The sequence below is a fragment of the Drosophila virilis genome, chromosome 5 (genome assembly GCF_030788295.1).
Source record: "Drosophila virilis strain 15010-1051.87 chromosome 5, Dvir_AGI_RSII-ME, whole genome shotgun sequence".
In the NCBI taxonomy this organism is placed as follows: domain Eukaryota; kingdom Metazoa; phylum Arthropoda; class Insecta; order Diptera; family Drosophilidae; genus Drosophila; species Drosophila virilis.
The window spans coordinates 10,461,774-10,473,951 of record NC_091547.1 but is presented as its reverse complement, the minus strand read 5'-3'; the positions used below and the strand labels follow the sequence as shown (position 1 = coordinate 10,473,951).

The 12,178-nt window shown below is 38.5% G+C and overlaps 1 protein-coding gene and 1 long non-coding RNA gene across 2 annotated transcripts in view; one reads left to right on the top strand and one right to left on the bottom strand.

Annotated features, from left to right (window-relative positions):
• Positions 1–12,178, bottom strand: part of LOC138911340 (uncharacterized) — a 146,815-nt gene that overhangs the window by 45,548 nt on the left and 89,089 nt on the right. The window lies entirely within an intron of this gene.
• On the top strand, positions 8,173–9,843 carry LOC6625836 (zinc carboxypeptidase). The gene is made up of 4 exons (XM_002050459.4): positions 8,173–8,381; positions 8,448–8,584; positions 8,655–9,427; positions 9,512–9,843. The coding sequence occupies exons 1-4, from the start codon at positions 8,223–8,225 to the stop codon at positions 9,706–9,708; spliced, it is 1,266 nt and encodes a 421-aa protein (XP_002050495.1). The 5' UTR covers positions 8,173–8,222; the 3' UTR covers positions 9,709–9,843.

Below are 12,178 nucleotides of genomic sequence, written 5' to 3'. Positions count from 1 at the left end.
TAAGGCAGCAGAAGCTTTCCATTGAATGTCAAATAATTGAGAGCTTATGCAGTATGAAAAGCAAAAAAAATATTGTACAGAAAAAAAAACCGCTTAAAGATCACTGAAAAGTCGCAAAAAAATGAATGCAACAAATATTAGTACCAATTTAATAGACAATGTTGAATATGTTATTTTTTAATTAAATAGCGTAAAAAACGTTTGCGGTTTTTTTGTGGCTGTTTTTTTTTCAACTTTTAAATTATAATTAAATCGTGAGTTTTTGGCCACAAAATGCAAGTGCCTGTAATTTATTTAATTTGATTGGCCTGCGCTGCGTATGCGTAATATTTGATTTAATGCTCAGTTAAGTTGGGATTAAACATTTCTATGGCAAACACTTGAGCTAATATGACCTAAAGCTCACAAATTGCTGTGTGTTTGCGTGTGTGCGTGGCAGACACTTAACATTCGCCGCGTGTTTACCTTGGAGTTTATACCTGTCTGTCAAGTGTTTGTTAAGCCAACAGCAGCTTTTGTTACTGGCTTGATTTCTTGGGTAGAGCCCCTTTTAGGCAGCTGAACGACGGCCAATAGACAGATAATTAATAAGTGAAAGAAATTCATGAAATTAGGTTAAATTTAGCAGCTGCTAAGTTTTAAATTCTGAATTTCAAATTTGTTGCGTAAATTCATTTAAATAATACAGAGCGCGCGCGCCAGCAGGGCAATGAAAATAAATGAAGGCTCATCAAAATAAAACGTTGAATATTAAGAAAAATGCGAGCAGCCAACAGCCGGACACAAATTTAAAAAAAAATAAGGAAAAAAAGCAAAATGAATTTAAAGCGAGTCGCAGGTGCGAGCATTAAGTCGCGTGGCCAAACAAATTGGTTTGTTTTTCTTTTTAAATATTTGGGGCAGAACAGTTGTTGGTTTTGCTTTAAATCCAGCTGAGATTGTGTTTTATTTTTCAATGGCTTTTAAGAATTTCAAAATTCCCAATTTCGAAATACTCGCAACGACAGTCCAAGGCTGTTGACGCAAGGATGCGGCATGTTTTGCACTCTTTGCCTTGTCTGCGGTTTTTTGTGTTTGTGCAACGTGGCATGAATGTTAGCCTGCCACGCCCTTGCCCATGCCCACGTCCACACACCCTGCACATATGTGCCTTGCGCCCATCAGCTGCTGTCAAGCTGGTTGCTCTGCACTTGAAGTGCAAATGTGCAGTGTAATTAAAAGTATGTGTGTGTGCGGGAGTGTGTGTGTGTGTATGCAGGTACACACAAGCAGCACGGCAATTGAAAACAAAAATGACAAAAACAAAAAAAAAACGGAGAAAAAAATATAGAACTTTGGCTTGCAGTTACACAAACAGTGTGTGTGAGTATGTGTGTGCGTGTGTGTTTGCGTGTGTGTGTGTGTGTGTGCTCGCAATTATGTCCTTGTCATAGATACAACTACTTCATATACTAACTAAATTGAAGAGAATATTTTGAGCATTTTCGACGGAGACTCTATTGACAATATGGTTGACAGAGAAGACTGAAGATATAATAACTTTTTTAATAAAAACTTGTTTTAATAATACAAATTGTTGAGTTCGTTTATAATTAACAGGCAATTTGATAACAAAATATTAAAATTAAATAGGGTAAGCAAAAAAGAAAAGAAAACCTCATACATTTAAGGATTGGCATTTTATAGCTGTATTATTGTCTTATTTACGTATTGTCATGCTTATTATTTTATCGAGTTTTCAACGGAAGTATAATTAGATATTTCATATAAATATTTTTTAAATTCCTCAAAAAGTTGTAAATTTAGTAAGCACTGTGATTGTAAAAGAGACTCACAAAAAGTGTTTGAATGTGTTTTATTATCTTTAAGATATTTTTGTCAACTTTCTTTTGGCCTTTTTATACTTTGCCTTTAAATAAACTTATATTATAACTCATACGTTTAAGCAATACATATATATTTTGCGCATACAAAAAAGGGTATTTTAACGTTGCATATAAACCTTGTCCATTTTTTTGTGTTGTCTGTTTTTTAGCTTCTTTTCTTTGGTTGTCTGAGTCCTTAGGACAGACTCTTGCCAGCGGTCTGTTTGGCATGTGGGTAATTTTCAGAAATATGAACTATATGTTCCATGCTGGCTTTTTGATTGCTGATGGGTGTTGGCTGCATGAGAAAATGCGGCCTATTTAAGCGCTATAAGCCGGACACTGGCCGGGGCAACAGCAAATGCTAGTTATCTAAAACGGGCAACGGTCAGGCAAGAAATATAATAGAAAATGGGACATAATGCCAGGCTGAAGAGCCTACAAAGGCTGGTCTTTTTAATTAACATTTGGCCAAAATAAACTTAAACTGGCAGAGTACCTGGACAAAACAGCCAATTCTCGTCTCTTGACTTGTCTTGTCTCGTCTCGTCGATTCTCTTGTCACAGGTGTTTCACAGGCGAAGCTCTTCTACTGAACGTGTGATAATTGAGTTTTGGGCTATTCAATAAGCTGAACTAGAACAAAAATACGCCCTGCTGTTGTTATTTTACTAATTGCACAACATTCAGCTGGTGAAAAGCCAAACAATGCCTTCAATAAACGTGCACAAAATATGCATAAAATTAAAACAAGTTTTCCAGAAACTGTTAAGCAAATATTTTCATTAAAAAAAAACTCTAGAAAATAAAAAAGTTCAAATATATTACGAAATTAAATTTAATGCCTGAGCTAGCACAAAAACGGCATGCAACAATGAAAATGTTAAAGAATTAAAATCAAAGGCAAAATAAACAAATCAATTGTAGCCACATTTATAAAATATATAAAATAGAATTGATGGCAATTTTTATGGCCATTCTTTAATTTCAATATATGAATTCAAAGCAGCATTGCGAATAGCTGTCGGGTACTGAAATGAATAGAAATTGCACACAACTGCGCGACGTGGCTTGGCATTTTAAAACTGACTCTACGGCAGCATGTGAAAGTGTGCAGCTCGGGCATAAATCTTGCCAAGCACAATGGCCAAAACAGGAGCCCAGCAGTTCGAAATGGAGACAAAGCAGGCAGCAGTCGCCAAAGCAGTCACAGGAGTAGTCATCGGAGCCCAAACACCGAAAGCACTTAGCCATGGCTGTGAAGCTGCCTAATTTATGGGCCAGGCCGGGACGGGCCTGTCTGAAAGCACAGAGAACCAGCCAGACAGAGAGCCCCACCCAAACGTAGATAGACAAACGGCAGAGCAAATAGCTGCAGATTAGCCACAGACGATTGCACTGAAACAATGCTAAATGCATAGAGCAAGGCGGGTTGCCACAGAGAGGTGCGCTGGTGCGTTTGGATATGTGAGCATTCTGCAAAGGCCATAAGATTGTGTTATGCACGCCACGCATTCACACCATTCAAATCGATGCGGCGCCTGTGAAAACACTTTCGTATTATTTTCAGTTGCCATAAAACTTCAAATTGATATAACACAATTCGATAATGCGAACGCCAAATGGCGAATGACACTAGCTGAAAGGACACGTTCACACATGAGAGCTATATGGCAATAAAGATCCTACGAGAGAAGCGAGTTAAGTAAGTTGAGTAAAGCTTTTAAGATTGGCAGTTAGATAAGATAATTGCCACTAAGAAATGTCTAGTCTAAAATATACTATTAATTTAATACTATTGTTTTGGCTTGAACTTTAATACCAGACAGCTGGCTAAAAGACTTTAGATAAAGGTTTAGGATCTAAGAGATATTAATTGAAGCAATCGAAGTAAAGCTTTATACTATATAAATGCTAAGATCTTTGATACTATTGGATAAAGCTTTGAGCTTTAAGAAAATGTAGTCGTAAATAAAATAAGTTGAAGTTCATATAAATTTTAGAAAACTTGAATGTCTTTTATTACTACATTGAGTATCTGAAAGCTCTAATGCGCTTAGATAAACAAATCTACTGGGCTGTTTATCTCAGATCTAAATAATTCTAGCTAAAAATGAATTCAACTAACAGAGCATAGAACAACAAAAAGTTAATATTTTGGGATTATATTGTAAAAAAATATTGTAAGCTTATTTTTATGTTTCGCTTTTGGATATGAACACTTGTAAATATTTATTCATATTATATAATGATTATCTTAATATATTCCTATGATATGATAATGAAACGAAACAATAACGAAATTGACTCAGAACAATTATTTTCGAGCGACAATTTGAATTTTCCTACTTAGATTAATCGTATACTTCAGTGTCATATTTGGGTAATATCAGTAGGGCTTATTAAATAAAAATGGCATAACTTTTTTATGAGAGTAGCTGTTGAGAGGGAAAGAGCGGTAGCTGCTGGATGACGACTTTCATTTTATTGTTATGGTTATTACATTTATTCGCCTAACTCCTCTGACATTTATTGCAAAAAGTAAATGTTTGATGATAGTCACGTAGTTGCTACTACTACTACTTAAACAACGACAGTCAACAACAACAACAGATACAGCAGCAACTCGAAAAAAAAAAACAACAAAAAACAGGAACTGTGCAGAGTTCAAAGTTGGCGGCACATGGCATGCAAAAACAAAATCCCAAAACACTGAAACGTGCTTTTTTGACATTTTCCAAAGTCTGAAAGTGTTTGCGTGTACGTGTGTGTGTGTGTGTGTGTGTGGTGTCGTGTGAGGCACGTGTGTGTGTGTTAGCAAATTGAATTTGGCTGCCAAAAAAAAAAAGTTGTATTGATTTAAAGACAAGAAGCAAGCGACAGGAGGCATTAGGGTCAATTACCGCTGCTACTAAGTGAATTGACAATAAAATCAAAAGCAGGCAACAAACTGTTAACTGATGATGCCACATGCGGCAGCATTCAGCACATTGTTCAACTGTTAACTAGCACACACATACACATACACACACTTAAACACACAGACACATACATTGTATTACTTTCATTATCTGCACAAATATTTGGCAGTTGCCAGTTGGCTCAGTTGCCAGCTCAACAGTTTTGGGCAAGTTTTTAAGCCGCTTAGAGAGCAACCGAAGTGAAAGTTATTGTCTGTTGACAACAATCACACACACACACGCCCACACACACACATGCAGCGCATACACACACGTATTTGGGTGCACATTTCATAAATGTGCCAAAGAACAAACTATTTTTTGTGCCTGCTCCTCTTGTTCTTCTTATTCTCGTTATTGTTGTTGTTGTTGTTGTTGTTTTTGCGTGCGCTTTTGATGAAGTTTCCGGCTCGTCTGCTGCCAGTGCTGCTTAAAACACGCTATTTGTCGCACCCGTGGGGGCGGTCTGGGCCATACGATCTTAACTTTCGCACATGCCCGAAACCCTGAAACTATGCACACAAGGACCACAAAGTTGTGTCGAGCCCTCAGGAAGCTTCCAACCTGCCTGCTGCCTGCCTGTTGTAAATATTTGCCTTTGTATGGCAGGGCATAGCCGGCAGAGCAAACATCTCAGACAGTTGGCCACCCCGTTTTCTTGGGTCACCCCCGGTGCTGCTGCCTATTTGAGTTTCAGCAGAGACACGTTAAGCTATTGCTGGCACCTGAAGCGTCGTTGAGCCAAAGCCAACAAGAAAGTCAATTTATGCAGAGTCCAAAAAGTTTACGCTAGCTATTCATATGCTCTGCCCAGCTAGGCCAACCACATGGCGTATGAGTTATAAATTGCAAATTTTCAATATTGCAAACTTGGCACAAAGAAAACCGCAAGTTTATTGCTCGAGAAAGCTAATTAACAGTTTTTTTTACGACTCATCAATTTACGCATTTACGTTCAGCCGAAAAATAAACAAAAGAGGAACATGTTTTGGTGCCGCCTTTCATATATTTCTTTTCGTGTTAGCATCAAAAATATAAAAAGAAAAACTTAGGCACACACTCACAAAGAAAAGCGCGTGTATATTTACGACACACTCGTTGCAGGCAGCGTGTCGTCTGGGGGAGGTCGTGTATCAGGGAGACAGGCTGCTGGTACTTAAACAACTTGGCGTATTTATTTAGCACGTGTTTTTAGGGCGTCATGAGACGCGGGTGTCGTGGGCATATTTGTTGCTTGCTTTTAATTAACAAATGCCTCGAATACTCATTTTTGTAATCATTGCGCTGCTTAATTAGACATAAAAGTCTAGCACTGAATTGATGCAGAGTTTCTTTATAGGATAGCAGGAGCTGGGATAGAAATATGGCTATATAAAATCTGGTAACAAATTTCAATTTGGAATCATCGCTTTTCTTATTAGCATTAAGTCAACATCAAAGAATTTTATTAATTTATCACTCATTATATCTGCAGCGTACTTTCTCTCTCCCTTCCTCTCTCAGTCTTTCATTTCTCTGAGACCGGCAAATGAAGCAGTGCTCTCTGCAACTGTGAAGCAGTTCCAGCTGTTAACAGTTGCAGCGCTGTTATGTTACTCTCATAGTCTGTTATTAAAAGTAATTGTTACCAATCAATCAATTATTTACTTCAACAAAGCATCAAGTTAAAAAAATAAACATGTTAAGCATGAAAAAAATTAAAACGTACAAAAACATTTACGTCAACAATTGAATTATTCCCTATTACCATATTCAATTAAAACGTCAAAATGATTTGGTCTGCAATTTGTAATTGAATTCCTGGCTTAACAATAATGTCCACTAATCCGTTGATATATTGACAAAGCTGTTTAGCCTTTAATTAAATGCATTTGCATAATCAATTGAAAACGTCAATCGCTTCAACATGGCTTGTATTTGTGTTTGTTTGGATGGGTACTGAAGCATGCCCATCAGTTAAATTGTAATCAATATTTGAACAATCTAAACTTGATAATTGAATGCAGGCAATTAAAAAGCATTTGCAAACTTTGCACCCACTCAACCCAAGATGACGATTCCCGCTCAAATGCCCTTCAATTTCGGGGCATTTTCTGTTTGTTTTTGTCAAGTGCCCCTTGAAAAGTGCTTCTTCACGCGCAGACATTGGGCTATCAAAAAGGTTGGCAGAATGAGTGGTTCTTCTTAACAGTCATGAGCATATTTTATCAATTACGTTGACAAATATTTGTCTGAACCGGTTCGCAACTGATATAAAAGCAAATCTCAGAGTGTATTTGCGCAATGCAGGCGAAATGGTGTGGAATGGCGATTTGGTTTTATTACAGCCTTAAAAGCTATCCAGATTTTGTTTACATGAGGGCTAAAACTTTTGAACATCAAATATTTTACAAATAATATAGTTCCGATATATGTGGGTTACAAAATATATGCAACTCTTTATTATTTACATCTTCCATTTTATTTCGAAGCTGTTTACTGCAGATAAAGATTTAAGAAATTTTTCCTAGATCTCAATTTATTCTATTAGAATTCCTTTCAATTTTGATTACTATTGATTGTATTTTTGGAATATAGTCTTTAAGTATTAAGTATTGAACACTACGATTAGACAAGTCGACTATTAACGTGTAGTCATTCTAAAATTAGACAGACCGATTTGCTAGATAGATATCTGCTGACTTGGGTCTATCGTGTTTATTTGCGGTGTCTAGCGACAGAAGTTTCTTGGGTTTGCGAGCTGGGTCTAGTAGTGCATGTGAATAGATGCATACCAATATAATGCAAATCAAATAAATATAAAACGTGTTGACTTAAGTGATTTATGCGACTTTAAAAGCTTCATAGCCATTGCTGTAATCGTAATCGGTAAGGCTAGAAAACTAGTCTGTAGTCGGCAGCAGCTTAACTAGCCAACTTTGTGTCTGTCCTAAAGCAAGGAAAGGGTTTCGCTTACAAATAATCAGCCTGTCTGACCGTAGCTTTACTTGCACTTGTATACTGTGTGTTGATCTAACTTTATTTCGTTTCAAGGGTAAACGAAATAAGCAGAAGAAATTCGGTTTGTTGACTTTGTGTCTGCTACTTTGTGGTAGGTTAAGTGTCGCATGCTGATAAGAGAAACAAAGAGGCGCAGACACAAGCCACTGCAGACGCGCACTCTGCAATTCGCAACAATGCCAGATGATTGATCAAAAGCTTGTCCTATCAATAACTTATTAGATAACACAATGTTATTGCACTTTCTGTCAGCGACACTCCGAGCATGCACTTCAGAGCTAATCGACACGAGAGCCAAGTGCTCCATATAAAAGGCAGTGCACGGCCAATATACACGGTACAGTGAACGTTCGAACGTTTCACAAAACAAACACGTGCGAACAAAGGGATACCAAAAATGAAAGTGCAGCTAGTTTTAGCCCTGTTGTCCTTGGCAGCATTGGCCAACGCCAGAAAACCATCGGCTGCGCGCTACGACAATTTCAAAGTGTACCGAGCTTTTGTCGAGGATAACGAACAGTTGGAGGAGTTTAAAAAAGTTCATCAACACATACAAGTAGGTGCAGCGACACAAAAAACGGATAACGAATTGGAAAAAAATGACAATTTTCGTCACTCTTAGGTTCATATACTGCATGAGATTGGCGGACCTAACCGCAGCTATGATGTTATTGTGGGCCCACTGTTCCAGAAAGTCTTTGAGAAAGTGCTGCACGATTTGGAGGTGAAATATGAGATAATCGTTGAGGATTTGCAGGCGTAAGTCTTAGGATCAATCTCATTTTTTTATATGAAAACAAGCTGTAAATCTCAAAATTTGTTTGCCTAGTTTGCTTGACGAGTCGTCAGTTGATGAGGATGCACCCATGGACTGGGAAACTTATCATCCGTTGAGTACAATCTACGACTGGCTGGATGACCAGTGTGCTGAGCACGACTATCTCGAATGTAAGGTCATAGGTCACTCCCATGAAGGGCGGCCCATCAGAAGCGTTAAGCTGTCGAAGCGAGAGGGCAACAAGGCCATTTTACTTGAGGGCAACATTCATGCCATGGAATGGATATCCTCGGCCACAGTTACCTTCATACTGAACCAGTTAATTAACTCAAAAGATGCTGAGATGCAGCGCCTGACGGAGGAGTACGATTGGATTGTGGTGCCTATGGTGAATCCCGATGGTTTTGTCTACACGCACGAGGTGGAGCGCTTGTGGCGCAAGAATCGACGCCCTAATGGATATACGAACACATCGGGTCCCTGCTTTGGCATCGATATGAATCGTAATTTTGATTTTCATTGGAGCGGCGCTGGTTGGAATATTGAGGATCCCTGCGATCATTGGTTTGGTGGCGATGAGCCAAATACCGAGAGGGAAATTCTGGCACTTCAGGACTTTGTTAGCTCCTTTCAGGATGGCTACATACGCGCCTACATGGCCTTCCATGCCTATGGGCAGTATGTGCTGCTGCCCTATGGACATTCGAACACAGAATTTCCGCCCAACTATGACCAGATGATGCGCATTGCGGCCGCCTTTGCGGATGGCGCTGTGGATGCGTATGGCTCTGTTTTTACCTATGGCGCCAGCGGTTTATTGAACTGTAAGTGTTGAATGCTGTTTGTACACAAATTCTGCCATGCGAAATGCTATTGACCTTTGACGCGCTGCCCTCCCTTTATTGTAGATGTTGTGTCTGGCGCTGCTAAGGACTGGGCCTACGGGGTTAAAGGTATACCATTCACCTGTACCATTGAGCTGCGTGATAAGGGAACATTTGGCTTCTTCCTGCCATCCAATCAAATTACGGAAGTTGGCGTCGAGGTCACCGAGGGTCTTAAATCGCTCGTTGCCAAGGCAGATGATGAGGGCATTTTCGATTAAAATCGGTCGAGTGGGACACTTTTAAAATTCTCAAATGCCGATAACAAATGGATTAGATTGTAGCAGCTGCTTTTGAAATTATTTATAAATAATAGAAAAATATATACATATATTTTAATATGATGAGCATTCCAATTGCGCTATACGGCGAATGAGTAATATTTGAGTAGGCAGCGCACTGTTTGTTGGGAAGCAGTAAAGGGCTTTAGAGTACTGCACACATAGCGCATTTCAAGCAGTTCAATTTCCGGTTTATGTGCCTGCTGTACGGAAAACAGTGCGTCTGTACACTGCTTGCCTAAAATCAATTCAGCTAGCTGTGTGAAGTCCTGACTAAAAGCTTGGGACAACAATATTAACAGTAACTGTTGATTAACAGTTTGCTAAAGCTATATTTGCAGCCTGTCAAGATTAAAATGTTGATAACAGTGCGGTATTTCGAAATAAGTAGCCATGAAATTGTATATTATAGTTAAATGATAAAAATTATATCATAAATAATAAGTTTAGCTAAGGATATTTTAATTATACATTAATTTTTATTTATTTAAAAACTACTGCAAATACCCCTCTTTTTTTCTCAATTTAATGTTGACCGTGCATTATTTAAGAATGAAATATAATACGCAGTTTCAGCCATTTGAACAAACATTTTCCGCTCCGTTGACAAGCGCACTTATAACCCCTAGATAACAAACCACTGTAATATAGATTACATTATTTAACTAAGAATGTTTTTATAGGATTTCGAGTGGTTTTTGGTCTTATTTAAAAGCTTCTCCACTTTGCTTTAACACCCTCTTATTGGCTCGCTTATTACAACGCACACTCTTGTTAGCGTCCAGCTGCAATTAAGCCACAAACTTAAGTGTAGCTTGTCAGAATTACATGTACTTATGTCGCTTGAGCCAAGCAACTTTACTTTTGCCACACAATTATGCCAAAAGTGTGGCCTCTTATCTGGCTCATTAGCATTAGGACTTAAGCTGAGCGAGTCACGGCAGGTTCACAAGCTGAATCTGAGTTCCATTGATTTCATTTGGCCGGTCACGTGTCACACATTTGCGCCAAGAAAAAAAAAATAGAAAATATCCAGAACCAAAAATAACAATAGTCGAAGCTTAAATACGCTAGCAAAGTTATTTAGTTATTTATATTCATTATAATAAGAATATGCTCAAATATTGTGTTTACGAATTATGTAAAAGATATTTGTTATAAAATGCCTAATTATATATATCAAAGATATTTTTCTCTCTTAAAGGACTTAAAGTAAGAGATGAATGCATAACAATATAAAATTTAGTGCCTAACTACATATAACGAATATATTTCATTGATCAACCGATTTATACTACAGCTACCTCATATATGATACACTGATCAGCTCTTCTTAAATTTAAGCTTCTAGATTCGGCAACTTTATCACTTCGGAAATGCGCTAACATTTGATGACCCATTTTAAGGGTATTAAGGGCACAAATTATGCATATTGTTGGCCCCACTAAATATTATGTGGCAATGAGCATAAAAGTTTCACGCTATTCGCCAGGTTTTCTTTTATGTTAATTTTTGGGGGCATATGTAGAAAATGTTTGTTGCCGATAACCTGTGCCGTCTCAGACGCTTTTTGTTATTGTTTTCGCTGGCTGCGCCCATGCGACATAAAAAGACTGCAGGGCGAATGTTAATTGAAAATATGCTCGAAAGTCAAAGAAAAAGGAACCTGCTTGGCTGCGCTTATGCTGCCAGCTCAAAGATAACCACCTACATTCTATTTACAGGATTTGTATCTTTGGGTTGTTATTTGGTTTGCATATTTGATTACAAAAAGCTGAGATATGTTGTTTGTACACTTCGAGAGCGACACTTATCAGGTGTCAAAGGCGAGCTAGTGATACGAGTGCAGCATGTGTAAAGGCAGCACATTCCTCGCATTTCCGGCATTCCCTTTTTATAGAGAGCAGGTGTATACATGTATCCCGTGTGCGGCTTGTATATTTGCAGTATTTGCATGTCAAAGAGCACGAAAATCATTGAGACGTAAATCATGTGCCGATATTAAAGTCGATCGTACTATATGATGGCATGCCTCATTATGTGTGCGTGCAGGCAGGAGCTGTTGCTTGGTAATCGCAGCGAAATGTATTTTGCGCATGTGAAGTTCTCCAAGTGCATACAGCCGCCAACCCACGCAACAACGGGAACTCTATCATAAATAGCAGGGCAGGATAAAGCAAGACTCTGGCTTGGCGCTAGGATGCGACTAGCATGGCTGCATTGGACACGTGAAACCATCATCAATCTAGAGCCAACGACAGTTTTAACGACTTCTTGTGGATTACTTCAAACAAAATAACCACTTTGTAGTCGCTGCAATTTTATGTTGGCCCCCGGTTGCTGTTGATGGCCCTGGACTTCCGCTTCGGCCTCGGTCTCGGCCACGGCCACGGCAACAGCTTTTGGCTTT

Excerpts from the sequence above, each read along its gene's own strand:
- LOC6625836 (XM_002050459.4), top strand. The coding sequence starts at position 8,223 with ATGAAAGTGCAGCTAGTTTTAGCCCTGTTGTCCTTGGCAGCATTGGCC. Across the intron at positions 8,585-8,654 it reads ATCGTTGAGGATTTGCAGGC|TTTGCTTGACGAGTCGTCAG; the intron begins GTAAGTCTTAGG and ends TTGTTTGCCTAG. Across the intron at positions 9,428-9,511 it reads CGCCAGCGGTTTATTGAACT|ATGTTGTGTCTGGCGCTGCT; the intron begins GTAAGTGTTGAA and ends CCTTTATTGTAG.